The following is a 25,773-nucleotide window of genomic DNA, read 5'->3' as shown; positions in this document are numbered from 1 at the left end:
CAGAACTCCTCAGAATCAAGCTGACTCTGTGATCCTGTGATTCTGGGATCCTGGGATCCTGGGCTTGTGAAATCACCTGGGAGTGTGGCTTTCTCTGTGAGTTGTCGTAACTATTGTAAAAATCACCACTGTCAAGTTTCTTTGTGTAACTTTTGTCTTTGAGAGCACTGTGGATGGCCCCTTCTTTAGCATCTATTATTGCTTGCTTGTGGCAGTATTATTTTTTTCTAATCTGTCTATTTAGAAACATCAATTATACATGGGGATTGAACTTTTGGACTCATATTTCTCTATTGTTTACTTCTATTTTCTTACATTAATTTCTACTTTGATCTTTTAAAAATTTACATTGGGTTCAGTTCATTCCATTTTAGTTTCTTAAGGTAGAAAGTCATCAGTCTAATAACTTTTTATAATATGTGTATATAGTATATAGGTTTATTCCCAAATGCATTTTAGTGACTTCTTTATTTTTTTAAAAAAAATTGGATATTTTATTTATTTACATTTCAAATGTTATTCCCTTCCCCGGTATCCCCTCTGCAAACCCCCTATCTCAGCCCCCTTACCCTGCTTCTATGAGGGTGCTCCCCAACCCACCCACCCACTCCCACCTCACTGCCCTAGCATTTCTCTACACTGGGGCATCAAGCCTTCACAGGACCAAGGGTCTCCTCTTCTACTGATGCCAGATAAAGCCCCTTCAGCTCCTTCTATCCTTTCCCTAACTCCTCCATTGGGGTCCCTGTACTCAGTCTGATGGTTGGCTACAAGCATCCACAGGTATATTGGTCAAGATCTGGCAGAGCCTCTCAGGAGACAGTTGTATCATACCCTTGTCAGCCAGCACTTTTTGGCATCCCAAATAGTTTCTGGGTTTGGTGTCTACATGTGGGATGGACCCCAGATAAGGCAATCTCTGGATGGCCTTTCCTTCAGTCTCTGCTTCATTCTTTGTCTCTATTATTTCCTTTAGACAGAAGTAATTCTGAGTTAAAATTTTGGAGATGGGTGGATGACCTCATCCCTCAACCAGGGGGCTATGCCAAACCTCTGGAAATGGTCTCGACAGGTTCTCCCCCCACCCCTTTGTGGGGTATTTCAGCTAATGTCATCCCATGGGGTCCTGGGAGGCTCTTGCTTTCCTGACATCTGGGACTTTCTGGTTGCTACCCTCAGTTCTCCATCTCCTATTGCTACACACCTTGTTCAAATTTCTGACCCTCTGTACATCTCTTCCATTTCCTTCCATACCTGATTTTGCCTCTCTTTTCCCCTCCCTCTGTTCTCTTCCTCCCAAGTTCCTCCCATCCTCTACTTCCCTTAATTATTTTGTTCCACCTTCTAAGTAGGACTGAAGCATCCACTCTTTGGTCTTCCTCTTGAGCTTCATGTGGTTTGTGAGTTGTATCATAGGTATTCCACACTCTTTGCCTAATATCCACGTATCAGTGAGTACATGCCATGTGTGTTCTTTTGTGATTGGGATACCTCACTCAGGATGATATTTTCCAGTTCCATCCATTTACCTAAGAATTTCATGAATTCATTGTCTTTAAAAGCTGAGTAGTACTCCATTGTGTAAGTGTACCACATTTTCTATACCAATTCCTCTGCTGAGGGACATCTAGGTTGTTTCAAGCTTCTGGCTATTATAAATATGGCTGCTATGAACATAGTGGAGCATATGTCCTCATTACATGTTAGATCATCTTTTGGCTATATGCCCAGGAGTGGTATAGCTGGGTCCTCAGATAGTACAAAGTCCAATTTTCTGAGAAACTGCCAGACTGATTTCCGAAGGTGTTGTACCAGCTTGCAATCCCACGAAGCAATGGAGGAGTGTTCTTCTTTCTCCATATCCTTGCCAGCATCTGCTGTCACCTGAGTTTTTGATCTTAGCTATTCTGATTGGTGTGAAGTGGAATCTCAGGGTCATTTTGATTTGCTTTACTCTGAGGTAGTATCTGTCTTTGTCACTGAGGTGTGTTTCCTGTATGCAGTAAAATGTGGGTCCTGTTTAAGTATCCAGTCTGTTAGTCTATGTCTTTTTATTGGAGAACTGAATCCACTGATGTTAAGAGATATTAAGGAATAGTGATTGTTACTTCTTGCTATTTTTGTTGTTAGTGATGGAATTATGTTTGTGTGGCTATCTTCTTTTGGGTTTGTTGAAAGAAGATTACTTTCTTCCTTTTCCTAGGGTGTAGTTTCCCTCCTTGTGTTGGAGTTTTCCATCTATTATCTTTTGTAGGGCTGCATTTGTGGAAAGATACGTGTAAATTTTGTTTTGTCATAGAATATCTTGTTTTCTCCATCTATGGTAATTGAGAGTTTTGCTGGGTATAAGTAGCCTGGGCTGGCATTTGTGTTCTCATAGGATCTGTATGACATATGCCCAGGATCTTCTAGCTTTCATAGTCTCTGGTGAGAAGTCTGGTGTAATTCTGATAGGCCTACCTTTATATGTTACTTGACCTTTTCCCCTTACTGCTTTTAAAATTCTTTCTTTGTTTAGTGCATTGGTGTTTTGATTATTATGTGATGGGAGGAATTCTTTTCTGGTCCAGTTTATTTGGAGTTCTGTAGGCTTCTTGTATGTTCATGGGCATTTCTTTCTTTAGGTTAGGGAAATTTTCTTCTATAATTTTATTGAAGCTATTTACTGGCCCATTAAGTTGGGAATCTTAACTCTCTTCTATACCTATTATCCCTAGGTTTAGTCTTCTCATTGTGTCCTGGATTTACTGGATGTTTTGGGTTAGGATCTTTGTGCAGTTTGCATTTTCTTTGACTGCTGTGTCAATGTTTTCTATGGTGTCTTCTGCCCCTGAGATTCTTTCTTCTATCTCTTGTATTCTGTTGGTGATGCTTGCATCTATAACTCCTGATCTCTTTCCTAGGTTTTCTATCTCCAGTGTTATCTCCCTTTGTGACTTCTTTATTGTTTTTATTTCTATTTTCAGATTCTGGATGGTTTTGTTCAATTCTTTCACCTGTTTAGTTGTGCTTTCCTGTAATTCTTGAAGGAATTTTTGTGTTTCCTCTTTAAGGACTTTTATCTGTTTACCTGTATTTCTTTAAAAGAGTTATTTATGGCCTTCTTGAATTCCTCTATCATCATCATGGGTTGTGATTTTTTTCTTTTCTTTTCTTTTCTTTTTTTTTTTCTTTTTTCAGTTTTTCGAGACAGGGTTTCTCTGTGTAGCCCTGGCTGTCCTGGAACTCACTCTGTAGACCAGGCTGGCTTCGAACTCAGAAATCTTCCTGCCTCTGCCTCCCAAGTGCTGGGACCAAAGGTGTGAACCACCACTGCCCAGCCATGAATTGTGATTTTAAATCAGAGTCTTGCTTTTTTGGTGTGTTGGAGTATTGAGGGGTTGCTGTGGTATGTAGCCTTGGTTTCTGTTGCTTATGTTCTTGCACGTGCCTCTTACCATCTGATTATCTCTGGTGTTATCTGGCTTTGCTGTCTTTGACTGGGGCTTGTCCCTCCTATAAGCCTGTGTGTCATCACTCATGGGAGACCAATTCTTTCTGGGAGGAATTTGGGTATGGAGAGCTGTGGCACAGGGTCAGCTCTGGGGTGCAGATGGAAACTGGAAGGATCCTGTCCTTGGCTGTTCCTTGGTCCTGTGTCCTGATGGCTCTGGACAGGTCCCTCTTGGACCAGGAATTTGAGCAGAAGTGGTGTTCTTACTTGTGCTCTCAGGTGTCAGCACTCCTGGGAGTCCTGCTCTCTCTCAGTGGGATTTGGGTGTGGAGAACTCTGGCACAGGGTCAGCTTTGGAGCTTAGACAGAAACCAGAAGTGTTTTCTCTATCATTTAAAATTAAACCCTTTTTTTTTGAGATTTATGTTTAGGTGTAAGAAATGTTTCTGTGAAATTTCATGTATTCTTTGACCCAGATTTTTTACCTGTAACATTTTATAAACCTGATATGTGATACCACATCTAGGGTGCTGGAGAGTTATCTCAGTAGCAAGAGCATTTGTTGCTCTTGCAGAAGACCTAAGATTGGTTCCTAGCACCAACATAGTGGTTCCTAACTATCTATAACTCCATTCCAGAGGATTTATGCACTCGCCTGACTTCTGAGGGCACCAGGCATATACATGGTTCTCATAATTTAGACAGGCACTCATACATACACATAAAAATCTTAAAAATAATATTCTACACTTCTACAGTCACATTATTTTGACAAAGAGGCCTCCAATCTGTAACAAATGGTATTGGTGGTAAAACTGGGATAATTACGTGTACAAGAATCAGACTAGATTTTTCTAACTCTGCACAAAACTCAACTCCAGCGTATCATAGATTTTGATGCAAGATTTGATACTCTGAATCTGAAGTAATGAATATACTTAAGAACTTATTGGTACAGGAACATTTATTCACTGCTAGTGGGAGTGTCAACAGGTGCAACCACTAAGGATATCAGAGATATGGAGATTCTTTAAAAACCTAGAAATAGATCTACTACATGATCAGAAAAGTTTTACCATGAGTACATCAGGAAGGGAGAAAGCCTAGCTGCAGGAGCATGAGGCTAGCTGGCCACATCAACTGTTAGGAGCTCTTCAGGTAGAAGGGGAGCCTCAAGAGTTCCTCCAGATCCATGATGGAATGCTGAAATGCCCACAGTAACAGCATGCCATGACTGCAAAGACCATCTTTAGCCAGCAGTGTTTCCTTAGCACATACCTTCCCATGCTCCTTCTCTTACAGTCTTCCTGACTCTTCTTTTACAGTATTCCCTGGGTCTAGTGGGGTGAAATAGCTGACCTGTTTGGGGCAATAGTCACTTATTTCAATACTTTGAACAATTATTTCAACATTATTTCTCTATTGAATTCCATTTTCATATCTTGCATTGACTTTTTAAAATTCCATTTAGCTGTTCTCACTGTCTTGGAATTCTTCCAGGAATGGTTTTGTTTCTTTATTCATTTCTTTGAGCATATTTATAATCATTTTGAGTTCATCGGCTAGAACTTTGTCTAAGTAACTCTCAGGAGGATCCATTGCTCTGGGATCGATTTTTTGGAGGATACATGCTGCCTTAGCTTTTCATGTTACTTTTGCTTTTACACTTAGACTTGCAAATCTAGAACTAGATTGTTGATTGAATTTATTTATTTTAACTTACCTCTTTTTCTTTCAATGGAAGTATTGTAGCAGGACTGAAGAATCATTTCCTCCTGTTAGACTGGTGTTTAGTGTACCAGACTTCATTCTCAGTGTTCTCCTAGGAGAATAATACTATTTGCAATTATAGCCCCTATGAGGGGATAGACCCTCTATGAAGACAGAGGCAAGTACAAACATTCACCCCATAAACACCAACCATTTTAAGGAGTAAAGGGACTCTGAGAGTATTGTATGAGTGTCCTTGTATATTAGTTATTGTGGAGAAGAGGTGGGTAAAAACATAGTAAGACATAGTGGTTAGCACTCAGATAATAGAAAGTAGAGGGATGCCTTAGTAAGGGTCACTATTGATTTGGTGAAACACCATGACCATAAACAAGCTGGGAAGGAAAGGGTTTATTTGCCTTATACTTCCATATCACTGTTCATCATTGAAGGAAGTCAGGAGAGAGAGGAAACTCAAACAGGGCAGGAACCAGGAGGCAGGAGCTGATACAGAGGCAATAGAGGGGTGTTGCTTATTGAGTTGCTCATCATGGCTTGTTCAGCCTGCTTTCTTATAGAACCCTGGACTACCAGCTCAGGTATGGCACAGCTCACCATGGGCTGGACCCTCCCACACCAATCACTAATTAAGAAGGAATTAATTCTTAGGAAGGAAGATGCCTTACAGCTAGTTCTTATAGAAGCATTTTTTTTCAATAAAATTCTTTCCTTTCAGATAACTCTAGCATATGTCAAATTGATATAAAACTAGCCAGGACAGGAAATATAACTAGAAAGTGGAACTTTAGGAGCCACAAAGGGTATATGTGGTGGTGTGGGAGGTGAGGGAGCTTAGCTAAAGACAGACTGGAAAGAGAGAGGTAATGATATGTCAAATAACTTCAAGCCACCTCTCAGCAACTTTAAGCACAGAGACTTACAAATCTGGACAGTATTCTTTACTAGAGATAATAATAATAATTAAACAATAATAGAAATGGTAAGGATAAATTAAAAGAAAAAAGGAGAAAGTATTTTTTAAAAGAGAGAGATAGGAATATGGGGCAAAAAATGAGCAGTATTGAGCATATCTGCTAAACTGACATTGGGTATTAAAGAAATACATGGGTTTAGGGAAAGCTGGGTACAGATATAGGATGTGCAAACTGATTGCTGGGTTGCATCTGACATTTTTCTTGTTCCTTCTCTGGATCCTAAAAACTTGTCTTGCTACTGAGAACTGCTTTGCAGTGCACTCCCCTTCCTGCACTCCATGTTTCTGAGGACTGTTATGGATCAGGCTCTGGTGCCGAGCCTGGTTCTAGCTCTGGCTCCTGCTGGATTCTGGTTGTGCTTGCAGCTCTGGCTCTGACCCTAGCTCTAGCTCCTGCTCTCTTCTACTTGGCTTGATCTGGAACTGGCTCCTTATTCTCTGGGCTGAGATTTAACACATTTCCCCAAGTGGTGACAGAAACCAGGGACAGATGGCCATGAGAAGCAGGAAAATTAAGGAAGATGGTCAGAGCCACAGGTGGATTTGGCATACTAGGTAAAATTGTGCCCCTGGTTCCAAGGATACAGAATCACAAAAGAGGCTCTTGCCAGAATTTGTTGCTTAACAAGTTACATAACAATCACATTTATTCTTTACTGACTTTTTTTGGAATATCCCATATCAGACATATTAACTAAGTCATTCAGGATATCTATACCATTGGCATGTTGTCTGAACTTATATCTGTCACTCACAGCCTTTATTTTCTTTCAGATGAGCAGGTGGATCATTCTTTGGTGTTCTCTTGGTTAGTTCATGCTCTGTGGAGGAGGGGCCAGTGTAAGCTCTTCTATTCAACTACCATTTTTTTTTGTTTTGTTTTGTTTTGTTTTTGTTGTTGTTCCTAGTACCAGAGAGTGGGAGAGAAAAGGTAGTAAGATGTTGCTTGGTGATTCCCCCTCCCTCATCTCGGCCATTCTGTCCTCTGCTTCTGCCTCTTGGTTCTGTACGTCAGTGAGTTTGAGCAAAACCACTTCCCAGCAGGTTCCATTGCAGGCTTGCAGAGCCTTTATGTGTGAAAAGCCCTTGCTGCCTGCTGCCTGATTTCCTCTGGGCTCTCTGGCAGAAGCTTGTAGCCTCACTGATTTGAGCTCTTGTCATCTGCTGCCTGTGGGGATCTAATTTGACCTTGTAAGTTCATTTGCCAACTTTTTTTTTGGGGGGGGGGTAGGAAACAATATTATTTTCTGTTACATTAACTGTTTTCTTCCATTTCACAAAGTACCTTTGCTGAAGCTTCTAACTAATCGTCACACCCAAAAGTCTATTTTATTTTCTTACATGATAGTTCTGGCTACAGTGTCTTGTAGAACAGATATGATGAAGGTTGGCAGCTTTTCAGTTACTCCCAGCTTTGAAGGAAAAGCTTTTGTTGGAATAGAAAAATCTTGCTGGCCTGGGTGGAGACCTAACATTCTAGTTAGGCTGCTTCAGTCAGTTTGGCTAATGGACTATCCGGGAAAGTGAGTTTACCTTAGGTCGTGCTAAAGGGATAGATGGGATCATCTTTAATGAGATGCTGTACTTTTCCTTCCCAGAATCCCTTATTGTTAAGTATAAAGAACATTATTTGAAATATTTCTTACATGCTTTTCTTCTTTTGAGAACTCTGTTCACTTCCCAGGTCCATTTTTTTTTTTTTTGAAATGGGTAATTTGTTTCTTTTCTTTAGTTCCTTACATATTCTGGATATTAATGCTCCTTTAGGTGGATAGCTGGCAATGATTCTCTTCCATTCTGTGTGGGCTTCCTTCACTGGACTGTTGTTTCTTTAGCTGTATGAGGCTTTTTAATTTTATGAAGTTTCCCTTGTCAATTGTTAACTTTAATTCTTGGGCAGATGGAGTTCTGTTGAGAAAAAAATTTCCTACATCTATATTATACATCTATATTATTTATGGTACATCTATATTATATATGGTATATCTATATTATATATGGTACATCTATATTATATATGGTACTGCCTATGTTTTCTTCTAGCAGGTTCAGGCTTCACATTTGGGTCTTTGATTCATTTGGAATTAGTTTTTAGTTTTTGTTTGTTCTTTTTCTTTTCTTTTTTTTTTTTTTTTGCAAGGTGATGGATATGGATCTACCTTCATTCTTTTGCATGTGAACATCAAAATTTCCAAGCACTATTTGCTGAAAGTACTTCCTCTCTCCAGTGTATATTTTTGGCATCTTTGTTGAATATTAAGTGGCTCAAGTTACATGTGCCCATGTTTGGGCCTTTGACTTTATTCCGTTGGTCTATGTGTCTGTTTTTGTGCCAGTCTCATATTACTGTTCTTGTTGGTTTTTTGTTTGTTTGTTTATATTTTCAATCACAGCTCTGGAATATATCTTGAGATCTATAATTATAATCACTCCAGCATGGTTGTCCTACTCAGGATTGTTTTGGCTATCCAGGATCTTTTGTGGCTCTACTTGAGTTTTAGTATATTTCTTTTTATCTCTGTGTAGAATGAAATAGGGATTTTATTTGAGATTGTATCAGATCTGTAAATAGCTTCTGATAAAATGATCACATTAACAATATTCTATTGATCCATGAGCATGGCACATCACTGTACTCTCTAGTGACTTTCCTGTTACTGTCTTTAGAGGTTTAAAGTTTTCATTGTAAAGGTCTTTCACCACTTTGGTTGGGTTTATTCCTAGATATATTTTTTGAGACAATTTAAATGGTAGTGTATCTATGATCTCTTTCTCTGTATGTTTGTTGTTATTGTGTAGAAAAAGCTATTGATTTGTTCCAGTTAATTCTGTACTCTGCCACATTACTGAATTTTTTTACCATTTCTAGAGATTTTCAGGTAAAATTTTTAGGATGTCTCATGATAATAATATCAAGTCATTTGCAAGTTAGGGTAGCTTAACCTCTTCTTTTCTCAGTGCTAACCCCTTCATTTCCTCTTTTTGCATTATTTCTTCAGCTAGTCATTCTATCACTATATTGGAAAAGGAATGGGATAATGGACAACTTTTATTTCATTCCCAAGTTCAGTGTTACTTTGAGTTTTTCTCTATTTGGGATAATGTTGTCTGGGAGTTTCTCATAGATTTTTTTATTATTATGGTACATTATTTTCCCTTTAGACCCACATTCTGCAGGTCCTTTTTCATGAAGATATGTTTGATTTTGTCAAAGTTTTTTTTTTCTGAATCTATTGAAATGATCAAGTCTCTCTCTCTCTCTCTTTCTCTCTCTCTCTCTCTCTCTCTCTCTCTCTCTCTCTCTCTCTCTCTCTCTCTCTCTCTCTCTCTCTCTCTCTCCCCTTATTCTAAGTCCATGTGGTTTATCACATTTATTGACTTGTAATTCACTTGCATGTGTTGAACCATTTGTGTATTTCTGGGAATCCAGACGACTTGGTTATGGTGGGTAATCTTTTTGTTGTGTTTCTGTATTCTGTTTGTAAACATATAATCCAGTACTTTTGAATCTATGCTCAACATGGATATTGGCCTGTAATTTTCCTTTTTTTTTTGTTTATTTTTGACTGATTTTGGTATTAGAGCAATAGTAGCTTCATAGAAGGAGTTTGAAAGTACATTTTCTGTTTCCTTTTTTTCCTTTTAAAAATAATTTAAGAAGGATTGTATACATATTTTCCTTGAATGTCTAGTAGAATTTTGCTGCAAATCCATCAGGGCTTGGACTTGGTTGAAAAACTTTATCACTATTTCAATTTCATTTGTTATGGGTTTGTTTAATTTATTGACTTCTTGGTTTAATTTTTAATTTAAAAGAAATTCATTCATTTCTTTTAGATTTCCCAACTTAATGGGATACAGGTTTTAAAAGTATTCCCTTATAACATTTGGAATTTCTTTGGTATCTTTTATAATGTTTCCCTGTTTGTTTCTTATTCTGTTAATTTGGTCTCTCTCTCTCTCTCTCTCTCTCTCTCTCTCTCTCTCTCTCTAGTTGGGCCAAGTCTCTCAATCTTGTTTATCTTTTCAAAGAACCAGGTCTTAGGTTTGGTGACTTTTTTTTTTTGTATTATTCTCTTTGTATTTTTATTATTTCTTGTCTTAAATTTGTTTTGGATTTGGTTTGTCCTTATTTTTTCAACTTTTTGAGTTGCATCATTAAGGTACTTTTTTATGGTTTGGTTTCCCCATTTTCTATGACTCAAGCTTAGTGTCTGAAGCAATAGCGTCTTGCCATCAAGTTCTGAAAGGTACTCAATGGCATCAGTAATAGCTATAATGCCTGTAGATCTATGAGCTCACATTGTACATCTCAAAAAGAGTTAACCCATTTTTGGTACTGAGGTTTTTATTTGCTAGCATGTGGTGTCTAGTTGGGGTATTATTCCTCCATTGTAGTGTAACTCCATTAAATTTCTTTTTATATGTGTATGTGTACATGAATATATTTTCTGAAGCTACCACAACAGCAGGTTTCCTTGCTTTTTTTCAAAAGCCCTTAGTGTTGGTTATCCTTCCCCATGTTCCTTCCTCTATTCAATAGAATCTATTATGTCCATCCATTCGCACCCCAATTTTATCCTCCCTCTTTAGCTCTTTCTATCTTTTAGTTGATAAATGCAATCCATTTACATTTAAGGCACAGCTGAGGCAGAACCATTACAACTGTTATTTTTGTCAATAATCTTGGTGTTTTGAATATCCTGGTTGTTTAATTCTTCTTTTTTTATTGTTAATTGTGATTTTGTCATCCATTGCTCTGCTAAGGGTGGAGTCCTTCCTTTTTCTCTCTTATGGGTCTTCTCTTCTAGTGAGTTTTGTATTTTCATGTTAGCAGTTATCTTTTGATTTTGGATTTAGAACTTCCTAAATCATATTTTGTAATGATGTAGTAGTGGTCATGGCTTCCTTGAGTTTTTGCTTTTCTTTATTTCTCCCTTGTACCTGAAAACCTTTGGAATGTCTTGCTTAGAAGTTGTTTCCTCTAGAAGATGGATTATTTTGTTCTCTCTTGGAGTGTAAACTGTTGCTGAGAAATATTTTACTTTAGTAGTGGTATTCTTAAATGTGACTAGACATTTTTTTATTTTTAGAATGGGTCTTTCTTTCTCCTTTCTTTCTTTCTTTCTTTCTTTCTTTCTTTCTTTCTTTCTTTCTTTCTTTCTTTCTTCACTTTACATCCCAATATCATCCCCTCTTTCCTCCCACTGCCCCCCACATCCTCTTCTGCAATCCTCCCCTGAGAAAGGGAGTTTCCTGCCCCCCAAACTCTGCTGAATATCACCCTCCTACCCCTCTGCTCCATAGGCACATCAAGTCACTGCAGGACAAGGTGCAACCTCTCACATTGAGGCTACACAAGACAGCCCAATTAGAGGAGCAGAATCCATAGGCAAGCAACGGATTCAGGGACAGCCCCTGCTCCAGTTGTTGGGGGATCCCTATGAAGATCAAGCTGCATATCTGCCTTACATGAGCAGGGGCCTAGTGACCAGACTTTTTATTCTTAGAGGTTTTAGTATTTTCTTTACATTAAACATTAAAATTTAAGTGTGTATGTGTATTTGTGTTTATGTGTGTATGTTATAAGCTGTCTTTCTGCATTGATCTGCAGTTTATTTATTGAGGCATGGTCTCTTGCTGAACCTGGAACTCACCATTTCCAGCTAGTCTAGCTAGCCAGCTGGACCTGGAATCCTTTATTTATACCTCCTGAATGCTGGGATTACAGGCAGCCATGGATGCCTTGACTGGTTTTTCCACAGGTTTCAGGGAGCTAGATACTTGTGCCAAAATTGATTTCTACTGAGTTACCTCCTCAGTCCAAACTTACATGTTTGACAGTTTAACTTTAATATGCTCTTCTCTGGTTATATTTACTTATAGTTTAATAAGTATCCTGGACCTTGATAATGAGCTTTCTCAAGATTAGGGGAAATTTCACCAATTTTATTGAATAGATAGATTGGTTACTTTTGTAATTTTTGCACTACCCGCCTTTGCTCTGGGATCTGGTCTTGCTACCAGCTCCCACCCAACTTCCCCTGAATCCAAGGATAAAAGATACACACACACACACACACACACACACACACACACACACACACACACACACAGTTGTTCATTTTCAACTTGCTTTGTTGGCACAATTGCTGGGCGGTACTATCTCCCACCTGGAAAAGCATGACCTTATTAATAATCTTAGCTCCATTCCTCTTACCTGTCCTAAGCTTAGTTGTTCAGTTAAATCTAGTTCCTGCTATAGTCCCTGACCATCCCTGCCTATAGGAGCAGCCTGTGAGGCAACTCCTCCTAAAACCTCACATGGCTTCTTAGTTCTTTCTCCAATGCATGGTGGACTCTACCCCCTTCCTTGCACCTATCTGCTTTTCCTTCAACAACGCGGAAGTCCTGCCTATTCCCTCCACCCAACAATTGGCCCATGGCTTTCTTTACTGACAAATCAAGAACCAATTGGGGAACAGGACCTTAGCATCAGAACCACCCCTATATCATGCTGCTGTGATGAACTATCTGAGAAAGGCTACTTAAGGAAAGAAGGATTGATTTTGGCTCAGAGTTTGATTGTGTAGTTCATTGTAATGAGCAGAAGCCACTGCTGCAGAAATGTGAGTCAGCTGGCCATATTTCATCTGCCACCAGAAAGGAAAGCAGTGAGTCCTGGTATTTCACTTGCTTTCTATTTCTTATTTACTCCAAGACCCCAGTACATGAGAAACATTCAGAATGGGTTTTTTCTTTGAAGTTAAAACCTTTCTGGAAAGACCTGATTAGCCTCACTTGGAGGTATGTTTCCAAGGTGAATCTAATCTAGTAAAAATGATAATGAACTAGTGATCAAAATAGGTTTTCTATGCCCTTTCTTTCATATACTCCCCAAACTCAAAAGTATGTTTATTTGAAGTCTCAAAAATTTCAAAGGCTATCTTTGATCTTTTTCATTATCTTCCTGTTTCATTGTCTGGGATAATTCAAGAGACTTGTCTTCAGGTTTGGATATTCTTTGTTATGCTTGATCTTGTCTGCTATTGAGAATTTTATTTGTGTCTTTAAATTTGACTTACTGAGTTCATTTCTGAAATGTCTGTCTGAGATTTATTTTCAAAGTCTTCTTTGCTACACTTCTCACTCACATTATGAATTGTTCACCTGCTTTGTTGTATCATCTGTCTTTGTTCTCTTCAATTTAATTCATTTTCTTGAAATTCTTCCTTGGATAATGAACTCTTATCTTTTACTTTGAAGTCTAGAGCATCAATTGTGTTTCTTTGAAGGTATTAGGTTAACTTTGTGTGTGTGTATATGTATATATACATATGTATATGGTTTATGCGTTAAGGTTTATGCATTAGGTAGATCAGCAGTCTCTTCTATTTTTATAAGATGGAGTTTTAAATTATTTATTTTTGAGATTATAATTTAATTGCAATATTTCTTCCTTCTTTTTCCTCTCCCCAAGCCCTCCCATATACCCCTCTCCACTCTTCTTCAAATTCATGGTCTTTATTTTTTTAACTAATTATTATTACATACATATATGTATATACATTCTTAAATATAACCTGTTTAAATCATGTAATGCTATCTATATGTATGTTTTCATGGCTGAAAGTTTGGCTTTAGACAACTAATTGTTGTTCTCTTCCTTGGAGAGAACCACCTCTCTCCCAGCTTTGCTCAGTTTTCTGTAGTTCTTTGTGTAAAGTTGAGCTTTCCTGGGATTCTTTTTCTGGTCAGTTTGGCATGTTCATTGCTGCCATCTTTGTTCAGTCACATTCAGGAAGCCATATTGGTGAGTCTTTATGAGAGTCACTGCTGACATTGCTAGAAACAATCTCACAACAAATCCAATTATCCAAAATATCCAATTCACTGGACTCTTATAATCTTTCTACCACCTCTTCTTCTTAAAAAATTTTTTTCTTTTTTCTTTTTTCTTTTTTAAATATGGAACGCTTCATGAATTTGCGTGTCATCCTTGCACAGGGGCCATGCTAATCTTCTCTGTATTGTTCCAATTTTAGTATATGTGCTGCCGAAGTGAGAACAAATTTTCTTATTAGATATTTTCTTTATTTACACTTCAAATTATATCTACTTTCCTGGTTTCCCCTCCAAAAACAAACAAACAAACAAACAAAAAACCAAACCAACCAAACCAAACAAAACAAAACCCTGTTCCTTCCCCACTCCCCCTGTTCTCCAACCCACCCTCTCCCACTTCCTGGCCCTGACATTCTCCTACACTAGAGCATAGAACCTTCATAGGACCAAGGGCCTCTCCTCCTACTGATGACTGACTAGGCCATTCTCTGCTACATATGCTGTTAGAGCAATTAGTCCCACCAGATGTACTCTTTGGTTGGTGGTTTAGTCCCTGGGAGCTCTGAGAGTACTAGTTAGTTCATATTGTTGTTTGTCCGAAGGGGCTGCAAACCCTTTGGCTCCTTGGGTCCTTTTTCTAGCTCCTTCACTGGGGACCCTGTACTCAGTCCAATGGATGGCTGTGAGCCTCTATTTCTGTATTAGTCGGACACTGTCAGAGCCTCTCAGGAGACAGCTATATCAGGCTCTGGTCAGCCAACACTTGCTGGCATCCACAATCATGTCTGGGTTTGTTGGTTGAATATGGGAAGGATTCCCAGGTGGAGCAGTCTCTGGATTGTCCTTCCTTCAGTTTCTGCTCCATAGTTTGTCTCTATAACTCCTTCCACGGGTATTTTGTTCCCCCTTCTAAGAAGGATCAAAGTATTCACACTTTGGTATTCCTTCTTCTTGAGTTTCTTATGGTTTATGGATTGTACTTTGTGTATTCTGATCTTCTAGGCTAATAATCACTTATCAGAGAGTGCATACCGTGTTTGTTCTTTTGTGATTGGGTTACCTTACTCAGGATGATATTCTCCAGATCCATCCACTTCCCTAAGAATTTCAGAAATTCATTGTTTTTAATAGCTGAGTAGTACTCCATTGTGTAGATGCACCACATTTTCTGTATCCACTCCTCTGTTGAGGGACATCTGGGTTGTTTCCAGCTTCTGGTTAATTATAAATAAAGCTGCTATGAACATAGTGGAACAGGTGTCCTTTTTACATGTTGGAGCATCTTCTGGGTATATATGCCCAGGAGTGGTATAGCTGAGTTCTCTGGTAGTACTATGTCCAATATCCTGAGGAACTGTAACACCAATTTCCAAAGTGGTTGTACCAGCTTGCAATCCCACCAGCAATGAAGGAGTGTTCCTCTTTCTCCACAACCTCGCCAGCATCTGCTGACATCTGAGTTTTTGATCTTAGCCATTCTGACTGGTATGAGGTGGAATCTCAGGGTTGTTTTGATTTGCAATTTCCTGATGACTAAGGATGTTGAACATTTCTTTAGGTGCTTTTTAGCCATTTGGTATTCCTCAGTTGAGAATTCTTTGTTTAGCTCTGTCTCCCATTTTTAATAGGATTATTTGATTCTCTGCAGTCTAATTTCTTGACTCTTTTGTATATATTAGATATTAGCCCTCTATCAGCTATAGGATTGGTAAAGATCTTTTCCCAATCTGTTGGTTGCCATTTTGTCGTATTGACAGTGTCCTTTGCTTTACAGAAATTTTGTAATTTTATGTGGTCCCATTTGTCAATTCTTGGTCTTAGAGCATAAGCTATTGGTGTTCTGTTCCAGAAATTTTCCCCTGTGCCCATGTGTGTTGAGGCTCTTCCCCACCTTCTTTTCAATTAGTTTCAGTGTATCTGGTTTTATGTGGAGGGCCTTGATTCACTTGGACTTGAGCTTTGTACAAGGAGGTAGGAATGGATCAACCTCTTCTGCAATATCCCCTGAGCCTTAGATTTGAGAGTGCTTTTACATGTAGCCATTGAGACTGGTCTCCACAGCTTTTCATTTTGGAGGCCTCTGGAGTGCCCTATCTGATTTGAGAGGCAATAAGAAGCACAAGAACTCTTTGCTATATCTTTCCTGAGATTACCATTCTTCCTACATTATAGAGTTTCTCTAAGCTTGTTTATAGTCCTACCTCTAGAATGTTTTTCTTTTATGGAAGTAGGGATTAAGAGGAATGCTATTTTGGTAGAACTGGGTGATTCCATCCAAGTGTTTTCTATTTATTATTTGTATTAGTTATATTTTTATTCCCATTCAGTTTAAAAAATTTTAAAAACTGAATAAACTAATTAATGGGAAAAATTTTAAAAATTCTGCTAGATTTATTTTCTTAATTTCTCAATTATTTATATTATTTAGCCTTCAAGTATCACATATTTCCCCAGCAACCTTTATATTATTGAGCTGTAGTTTAAATTCTATTATGGTAAGAGAATATTTTGCATAATCTGAATTATTTTTATATTACTAGAAGCTTTTTTTTTTTTTTTACAGCCCTGTATATTGTTGTATTGACAAATGCTAGATGTGTTTGCAGTTGTTGAGTAAATTGTTTTATAAATGTCAGTTAGGTCAAACTGATTTATGGTATTTTTCAAACCTTCTGTATTTGTCCTGACCTTCTATCTACTTCCTCATTATTAAGACAGTGACATTAAAATCTCCCATTACAACTGTAGATTGATCTATTTATATTTATGGTTCTGTCAATTTTTGCTTTATGAAATTTTCAGCTCTGTCATTAGATATACAAACATTTAGAAGTAAATCTTCTTGACAAATTTAAAATTTTTATATTAGTAAATGATTTTATGTCCACAGTAATGTTTTTTGCCCAGTAAACATAGACACTCAAACTCTCTTTTGGTTAGGCTTAGTATGGTTTATCTTTGAAAACATGTAGTCTATTTTTAGCTTACTATATTTTAATATTTGTTTATTGTGGGAAGCATAAAATATGTATTTCTTATTTTGTTGTACAGTTTGACAATCTCTACCTTTGAAAAATAAAAATATATTTTATAATGTATAAAACAGACTTATATTTTAATGATTATTCTTTTAAGAATTATCACTCATGCTATATAACATATTTAATTTTTACTTCAGATGTATTTACTTTTTATTTTATGTATATGGTATATGGGTGTTTTGCTTGCATGTATATATGTGTACCATGTACATGTCTGGTGGCCAGGGATGGCAGAAGATGGTGTTGAATTCCTGGAACTGAGTGGGGTTAGAGATGATTATGAACCACCATATTGGTGCTAGGAATTGTACCTGGGTTTTCTGGAGGAACAATCAGTTTTCTTACTTGCTATGCCATGTCTTCAGCTTCCAATTTTTTATTTAATTTTTAAAGATTATCATATAGTAAAGTCATCTTTTAAATTTTGATGTACTTTTATGAAATGTCTTAGAATTTTATTGTTAATAGATGCCTGACCACAGCAACTCTTATAAAGGAAAACATTTTATTGAGACTGGCTTACAGGTTTGGAAATTTAGTCCATTGTTGTTATGGCAACAAGCATGTGTGGATACAGGCAGACATGGTGCTGGAGAAATAGCTGAGAGTTCTACATCTGAATTGGCAGACATCAGGAAGAGAGACTGACATTGGCCTGGCTTGAGCTTCTGAAACTTCAAAGCTCATTCCTTGTAACACACCCCCTCCAACAAGGCCATACCTATTCCAACAAGGCCACACCTCCAATAATGCCATTTCCTGAGTCTGTGGTGACAATTTTCATTTAAACCACCACATCCCACACCCTGGCCCCTCTAATCTTGTAGCCATATCATAATGCAAAAATGCATTTAATCCAACTTCAAAAGTCTCCAACTCCTTTCAGCTTTGTTGACTGCAACACATTTCTCTTTCTTGGGCTGTTTCAACATCCTATTAGCAGCTTTCCTTGGCAGGTATCCCACAACTCTGGCATCTCTAACATCTTGGGGTCTCCAAGGCCATCCAGGCTTCACCTTCATAGCTTCACACAATGGCCTCTCTAGGCTCCATGCAGGGACAGTCCTGGCATATTCCTGGCCTCAGTGGCTTTCCTTAGTGATGGAGAGAGATTTTTGTAACCCTTTTCTTATGTCCTTGACTCGAAAGCCAAAGCCTTGTGTCTGAATTCTGCTGCTCACTGGGGCTGAAACATAGCCTCTTTCAAATACATTTTCACGAGCTTTCCGTTTTCCATGGTTTCCTTCACTGCCTGTGCTATGCAGTGTTTGGCTGTCCTGAAACTCAATCTGTAGACTAGGGTGTCCTCCAACTCAGAAATCCACATGCTTCTGCCTCCAGCGTGCTAGGCTTAAAGGTATGCACCCCGGTCCCTGACCATAAGCTTCTCTTTAATTCCTTTTCACAAGTTGGAAGATTAGCTTGGTGAGATCTTGCCATGAGGTCAATACTCCCTTTATTCCATTTAACATCAGGCTTTTCTTTAATATGTTTATCTCCTTGGACTGACTTTGCTCCATTCTACTTCCTGGTGTCTCCTTTCTCCTCAAACTGTACATTTTGTATTTTTCCTTGCTCAGCTTTTTTTCCTTTTCATAATAGATCTGAATAAAAGTGTACACGAATAAGCACACAACAGAGTCAATTCTAAGCTGTTCTGAGAGTTCCTCAGGCAGATTATTCAGATGAGGGCAAAAATGCAGCCACATTCTTAGCCAAAGTATTACCAGAATGGTCACATACAAATATTGCTTTCCTCCAAAATTCCTGTGCCGGGCCCCACAGTTCAAATCACACTCAGCATTGTCTTCCATTCTCCTAGTAGTATATAGCCCATTAAGTCCCACCTGAAACATCCAACTACTTTTCAAATCCAAATTTCCAAAGTTCACATTCCTCCAAATAAAAGCATGGTCAGGCCTATAACAGCAATACCCCAACTCCTTGTACCAAGTTAAGGGTTTTATTGCTGTGAGTAGATGCCATGACACAACTCTTATAAACAAAACCAGAAGCTGTCTCCATAGTTCAACAATTCTTTTGTCTCATCTTTCCAAGTACTGAGATTACAGGCTACAGCCACAAAATCTGGCTCATTTTTATATTTTAAAAAAGAATTTCTGTAGGCATTGTGTAGTTTGATATTTATTACATTTTAATTGGAGCATAAATAGCTTGTTTATAATGTGGAATTGGTGTGGTTGAAGGAAATCTAGGGTCTTGTGGATTGTGTTCTAGTTCTCTTCCTAGATCTGTTTTCCACCCATTTTCTATTTGATTATGAGTTTCAAAAACTGGTTTTACCTTCTCCTTGCCTATAATTCTTTGTGTAGGGCTCAGGTCTCTTGGGCTCTACTCCCACTCCCCTTTCCTCGTCTATTCTTATTGATTTTGGAGGAAAGAGAAGGGGGATATGATATAATTATAATCTCAAAAGTAATAATTTTAAAAACTGATATTATTTAATGTATTGGTAGACATATTATTAACTAACTTATTTAGTCCTCCTTTTAAGGAAGTACTAGAACCACCTTTATCTAGAAAATGAGTTTTCCTCACTACTGAGGGAATGTGTTTCTTAGAGTTTTGCATGACTAGTCTGTGAATTTTGGGGTTTCCACCTTGGATAGTGGAAACATGAACGTTTTCTGGTCTCACTTAACTTGCTCTTGTTTTTGTTTTGTTCTTTCTTGCTTTATTCTTCAAGGAGTTATCATTTTTGATAATATTGTTTGTTTGGTCTGGTTTGTTCTTCAAGACAAATGTTATTTCTTTTTTGATTTTTTGGTTTTTTTCTTTCTCACTTTCAAATAGTTCGAAATAAATCTAGTCCCTGTTTTACATTTTGTTCCACTTACATCTGCTTTCCAGTAGGTCTCTGAAATACTCCAGCATGTGTCCTTTTTACCTTGCTTTTTGGCCTTGTGAATTCTATTTGTTCTTAGCCCCTCCCCCTCATTTTATTCTGTGTTTTCAACAAAGGGAGCTTGCTAGATTTCATATTCCTAATTTGTGGCCTCTCTATAGAGTACTCTGGAACAGTTATAAGCATATGTCTTCCCTACAATCTTCCATCCTTTCTTACTTTTGTCTTTTGTTCCCTTTCTGACTTAGGTCAACTTTCTCTATATAAACCTTTTCCCTTCTGAGGAACTACCATCATTCTCATTTGATAAGCAGTGTTTGAAAGCTGTGGTGTGCATGAACATAGTTACATCAGTGTTGCTTATACTGTTTAATTGCTTGGGTGGAAGGACAAACCTGCCCCCTGATTCTTCACTATGTCTAGAAATAGTTATCTTAACATGCAATGTTTTATACTTATGAAAAGCAAATAATGACTATATATAGAAATATGTCACTTGGTAAGGAATACATTGATACATTTGTTCTGTGATGTTTGATTTTCTTCCCTTCTTACAATCTTCCATCATTTACCCTCCTTTTCTCTTTTGTTCCATTTCTGACTTATAGGTTAACTTTTTAAAATGTAAACTGAAAAATATAGTGCTACTATCTCTTAATATATATTTTTAAAATCTTATTTTTAATGCAGAAACTATTTTATACATTACATGTTAATATATTTCTATATAATCTACTGATTATAGAATATTGTTATAAGGGCTTTGTACATAACAATGTTGCTAACATATTTAAGTATATTAAATTGTTTCATTTTGTGATAAAGTCTCTTTATGTAGTTCTGGCTGTTCTGAAACTCACAATACAGACCAGGCTGTACTATAACTCATAGAGATCCTCCTGCCTTTGCTTCTCAAGTGTTTGAATTAAAGGCATGTAACACTATGTACAACTAATGTTTAATGATTTCATCTATTGCATTAAAATCTTTCAATTGTTTCAACCTACTCTGGGGAAACAAATGTTTAATCAGATGAATTTTAAGAGAAATGAAATGTGTCTGAATTCTCAATTCTTGTTTTACTTTGATGGGAAGGGAACTCCTTCCTTCTCATGTTTTACCATAATTCTTCTAATTGTTAGAATATTTCTCATTTATACTGTACAATTAAGTTTGTGTAAAGTAAAATATTTCAACTCTGAAAAATAAGGACAATAGTCAAAACATTAGTTGCTAAATAAGTCAGATTCTCCTTCACATTTTAGTATTTGTGCTAACTCAAATGTTACAATCCTTGACTTTTATTGTGTTAAGACTTGGGAGGCCTGGTGTTGATTGTTACTGCCAACATGAAAGCGGTGCAGCTGTCTTGCAGCTCCAATTCCTCATCAATGAGGTAAGTTTTTCCTTTCCTTTCCTCTCCTTTCCTTTCCTTTCCTTTCCTCTCCTTTCCTTTCCTTTCCTTTCCTTTCCTTTCCTTTCCTTTCCCTTCCCTTCCCTTCCTTTCCTTTCCTTTCCTTTCCTCTCCTCTCCTCTCCTCTCCTCTCCTCTCCTCTCCTCTCCTCTCCTCTCCTCTCCTCTCCTCTCCTCTCCTCTCCTCTCCTCTCCTTTCCTTTCCTTTCCTTTCCTTTCCTTTCCTTTCTTTCCCTCCCCTCCCCTCCCTTCCCTTTTCTTTTCCTTCCTTCCTTCTCACTCTCTCTCCCTTCCTTCCTTCCTTTCTTTTATATTTCAACCATATATACACAGAGTATTTTTGATTACTTAAAACACAAAATATACAGTCACACTCACAGACTATTACAGGTTTGAGTATTCCTTATCCAAAATGGCTGGGTCTAAAATGTTTATGTATCTTTGATTTTTAATTATTGAATACTTGAATATATATTGAGATATCTTGGAGAAGGAGCCCAAGTCTAAACATTAAATTCTTTTATATTGTGTGTATGCCTTATACACATAGTCTGATGGTAATTTTGAACATTTTTTGTCAATGCTCTTGCATTTTGAATGTAACCACAGTAGATCAGGTATAGAATTTTCTCTTTTTGGAAAAGTTTAACTTTTGGAGCATCTGGGATTTTGTATATTTGGATTATGGATGTTCAATATGTACTTGATATAATTCTTTTTGGTATTATGATTTTAGATGTTTAAAAATGCATTTGTATCTATTATTACTGGCATTTTTAGTTTTCATTTCCTATGTTAAAATTTAAATTTAAAGTTAAATTTTAATTTTAATATAGGAAATACTACATTTAATGTAGAAAATACTAAACTTAATAAGGAAAATATTTTATATATCAGAACATTCTTTTATTATGAGTATATCATAATTTCTATTTAATATTTTCTAAACCATTAAGCTTTCTTTCTACCTACTCTCCTCCTACCAATTTAAATATTTTGCTTGTATCTTCATTTGAAAGTATCTTTTTATTTACAAGTAGGTTTGAATCTGTATAATCCATACATTGTTTATCTGTATAAATCAATTTATCTTTTATTTTAATATACACTTATTGGTTTATGTATATATTTTATTTCTGTATCCATAGGTATTATAGAAATTAGCTCCCTAAATTTTAGAAACAGAGTATGCATTTATAAAGCTAAGAAAGTTTGTAGTTCTCAGTTGAAGGCAACTTAGAGTCATCTTCAGTCAGATTTTTTGGAGTGGCCTCTGCTGTTGTCCACAGATCTCTTATGTTTTGTTGTTGTTGTTGTTTTTTTTTTTTTTTTTTTTTTCTAAGACACGGTTTCTCTTTATAGCCCTGGCTGTCCTGGAACTCACTCTGTAGACCAGACTGGCCTTGAACTCAGAAATCCACCTGCCTCTGCCTCCCAAGTGCTGGGATTAAAGGCGCGCGCCACCACTGCCTGGCTGGGCCATGTTTTTGAGCTGGTACAATTTGGCCTCAATACTAAGCTCTGGCGGGTTTTTGCTATTTTCTCTCAGCAAGCTACAGCTCGCTCACATACAACTCTTTACACACCCCTACAATCATTTATCTAAATAGCGCCTAAGACTCGGTAAGTAAGCATGACTCTTAAGGCCTAATATCCAATCAGATTTATATAATAATAAAATCACAAATTACAAGATGCCAATACAATAATTTCAGAACCAAATAATAAAGACAATATTCTAACCCAAATAATCTATTTTGTAAAAACCTTTTTTTAGTTGTATAACCTTGTAGGGTCTGGCTCATCCTCATCGTCTGTCTCCATGATGACGACCTCCCTCCTGCTCCTCTGACCCCTCTCTCCTCCAACTCTTGCTCCACCTCTCTATTCCTGTTCAATCACAGGCCTGTCACTGCCCTAATGTGATTGGACAGAGAAAATGCTACAGCAACAAGCAGTAATGATGATGCTGGCAAAGTCTAACTTTATTTGGATCAAACTTTTTCAGAGAACTATGATATCCTGACTGACAAGTCAAGTGCATTTCTCATTGTGGGCAACCTTGGTGCAGGGTATTACAGACATGGCAGGAGGAAAATAGAAAACATCAGTGTGGTGGCCAGCCATTACAACCTAAAGTACCACCTCTCTACCATCATACTGCTCTGCAGTTCCTCGCTGAGGATTGTAGCCCCTCTGACTTCTGCAGATATATTTTAATATGCATGATTTGCTTCTGTGTGTTTTGCTCTTAGCTTGTTTCTCAGTATGATCTCTGAGGCCCTAAATTTGCTTTTGTGCTGTATGAGGTTATATAATTAAGTAAATAAAGACAAGCTCCAATCTCTTCATTTTGTTTACATTGCTTTTTATTAGCTACCCTCCCTGATGCACCCCACAATAATTTCTGGACTTTCCCCCATATCTTCCAGTTTCTGATCCAATGGTCAGAAAGATAAATCTTCCTTATTTACGGGTGCTTCCTTATTTACATATTTTATGCAGCTCTTCAGAAGTAGCATTGATGAAAGTCTGGCTTGTGACATTTCAGAGGGAAGATTAAAGTCTCTTTTCATCTGTTTGCTATTCTAAATTAAGATTCTGTCATACTGGTTAGCTGAGGCTGAAGAGTCAGCCATAGTTAACAAGAGACCAGTACCACTGAAGTGAAACCTTTTTGTGACTGGGACAGTTGATACTGGTTAGCTGGATCTGAGTGATTAAGAGACCACCACCAACCAAAGAGTACACATGGTGGGACTAATGGCTCTAGCAGCGTATGTATAGCAGAGGATGGCCAAGTCGGTCTTCAATGGGAGGGGAGAGTCTTGACCCTGTGAAGGTTCTATGCCCCAGTGTAGGGGAGTGCCAGGGCCAGGAAGCAGGAGAGGGTGGGTGGAGAGCAGGGGGAGGGGGGAGGGAACAGGGTTTGTTTTTGTTTTGTTTTGTTTTATTTTATTTTATTTTATTTTATTTTATTTTTTCTCCTTTTTTTGGAGGGGAACCTGGGAAAGGAGATATTGTATGACATGTAAATAAAGAAAACATCTAATAAAAAAAAAAAAAGAAAAGAAAGAAGAGACCAGCATCACTGAGGTGAAATCTCCTGGAAAATGTTTCCTGAGAGCTTAGAGAAGCTGTGCTCCAAAGGCAGCCAAGGGTGTCCCTCACACTGGGAGCCTAACCTGGTAGTGTAAGAGTCACCCAGGTGGTACTGGTTTTATAGTCTTGAAGGGGTCATGGAGAGCAGCTGAGGTTTGGCACTGTGAAAGGCCAGGAGAGGCCATTAGTCGTGCAACCTCAGTGGCAGTTGAAGGCCCAGTATGGAAGGGGTCATGCAGAGAAGCTAAGGGTTGGCACCTTGAAGAGAACTTATGAGAAGCTGTTGGTGAAAGCGCAGCCTAGTTTCAGCAGAAGACCCCAGCATTTTGGAGATGCCAGTACCATGGATGACCACCAAGAACAACAGCATCAGTGGAGCAGGGCCAGCCAGAGCCTAGAAGGCCAAGCTGTGCACTGCAGAGGGTGGAGGAATTCCGAAGATCATAAGTGGACCCCAGACATTGGAGAGTTGGATTTGGTTTTGCTTTGCTTTGATTGTGCCCTGGTTCTTCCCTCTTGAACTGGGAAAGCATTTAATTTATTTTTTTATTTTACTGGAGCCCATACTTGACAGACCTTGAATATTAAAAGACCTTGGATTTTAAAAGAGGTTGGCTATTTTAATGGGACTGAAATTTTAATGTTTGAATTTGTAAAGGCTATGGAACTTTTAAAGTTTTTTACAGTTTTAATGTGAGATCTCGGGGACAAATAAGAAAGGAGGGATTGTGGCTTAATAACGATGTGTTTGTGTGTCAAGTTGATAAGAAGTCAGTTGTGTTGGCTAGTCTTATGTCAACTTGACACAAACTGGAATTACTTGAAAGGAGGGAAGCTTAATAGGGAAAATGCCTCCATAAGATGCAACTGTAAGGCATTTTCTTAATTAGTGTTGGAGAAAGGCCTGGGCTATTGTGGGTAGGGTCATTCGGAGTTCTGTAAGAAAGCAACCTGAGCAAGCCACAGGAAGCAAGCCAGTAAGCCATGGCCCTCCATGGCCTCTGCATCAGCTCCTGCCTCCAGGATCCTGCTCTGTTTGAGTTCCTGTCCTAATTTCCTTCGATGATGAACAGTGCTGCAGAAATGTAAGGCAAATAAGCCCCTTTCTCCACAAATTTCTTTGGTCGTGGTGTTTCATCACAGTGATAGCAACCCTCACTGTGACAGGGTGACCGGGTGTTTTTGGTTTAGGAACTCTTTCAGAAACACATTTAGAGTCTTCTTTCTCCTAATTTATGGATGAGAAATAAAGCTGGAAATTTTAAAAACTTTTTAATATAGAATCTAAGTGAGAGAGAGAAAGAGAGAGAGAGAGAGAGAGAGAGAGTGTGTGTGTGTGTGTGTGTGTGTGTGTGTGTGAGAGAGAGAG

General features: G+C 37.9%; 1 protein-coding gene and 1 non-coding gene across 9 annotated transcripts in view; one reads left to right on the top strand and one right to left on the bottom strand.

Annotated features, from left to right (window-relative positions):
* The window catches only part of Stxbp5l (syntaxin binding protein 5 like), a 268,083-nt gene that overhangs the window by 30,308 nt on the left and 212,002 nt on the right, over positions 1–25,773 (top strand). For all 8 annotated transcript variants that reach the window (XM_031363837.1, XM_031363833.1, XM_031363831.1 and 5 more), the window contains exon 4: positions 21,204–21,285. In XM_031363837.1, the coding sequence (XP_031219697.1) occupies positions 21,204–21,285 (82 nt within the window). The remainder of the gene's footprint in view (positions 1–21,203; positions 21,286–25,773) is intronic.
* LOC116086785 lies at positions 14,100–14,206 on the bottom strand. The gene has a single exon (XR_004117125.1). It is a non-coding gene; the product is annotated as a U6 spliceosomal RNA (small nuclear RNA).

This window comes from Mastomys coucha, unplaced genomic scaffold, assembly GCF_008632895.1.
Source record: "Mastomys coucha isolate ucsf_1 unplaced genomic scaffold, UCSF_Mcou_1 pScaffold12, whole genome shotgun sequence".
Classification (NCBI taxonomy): Eukaryota; Metazoa; Chordata; class Mammalia; order Rodentia; family Muridae; genus Mastomys; species Mastomys coucha.
This window is presented reverse-complemented; position numbering and strand designations above follow the sequence as displayed.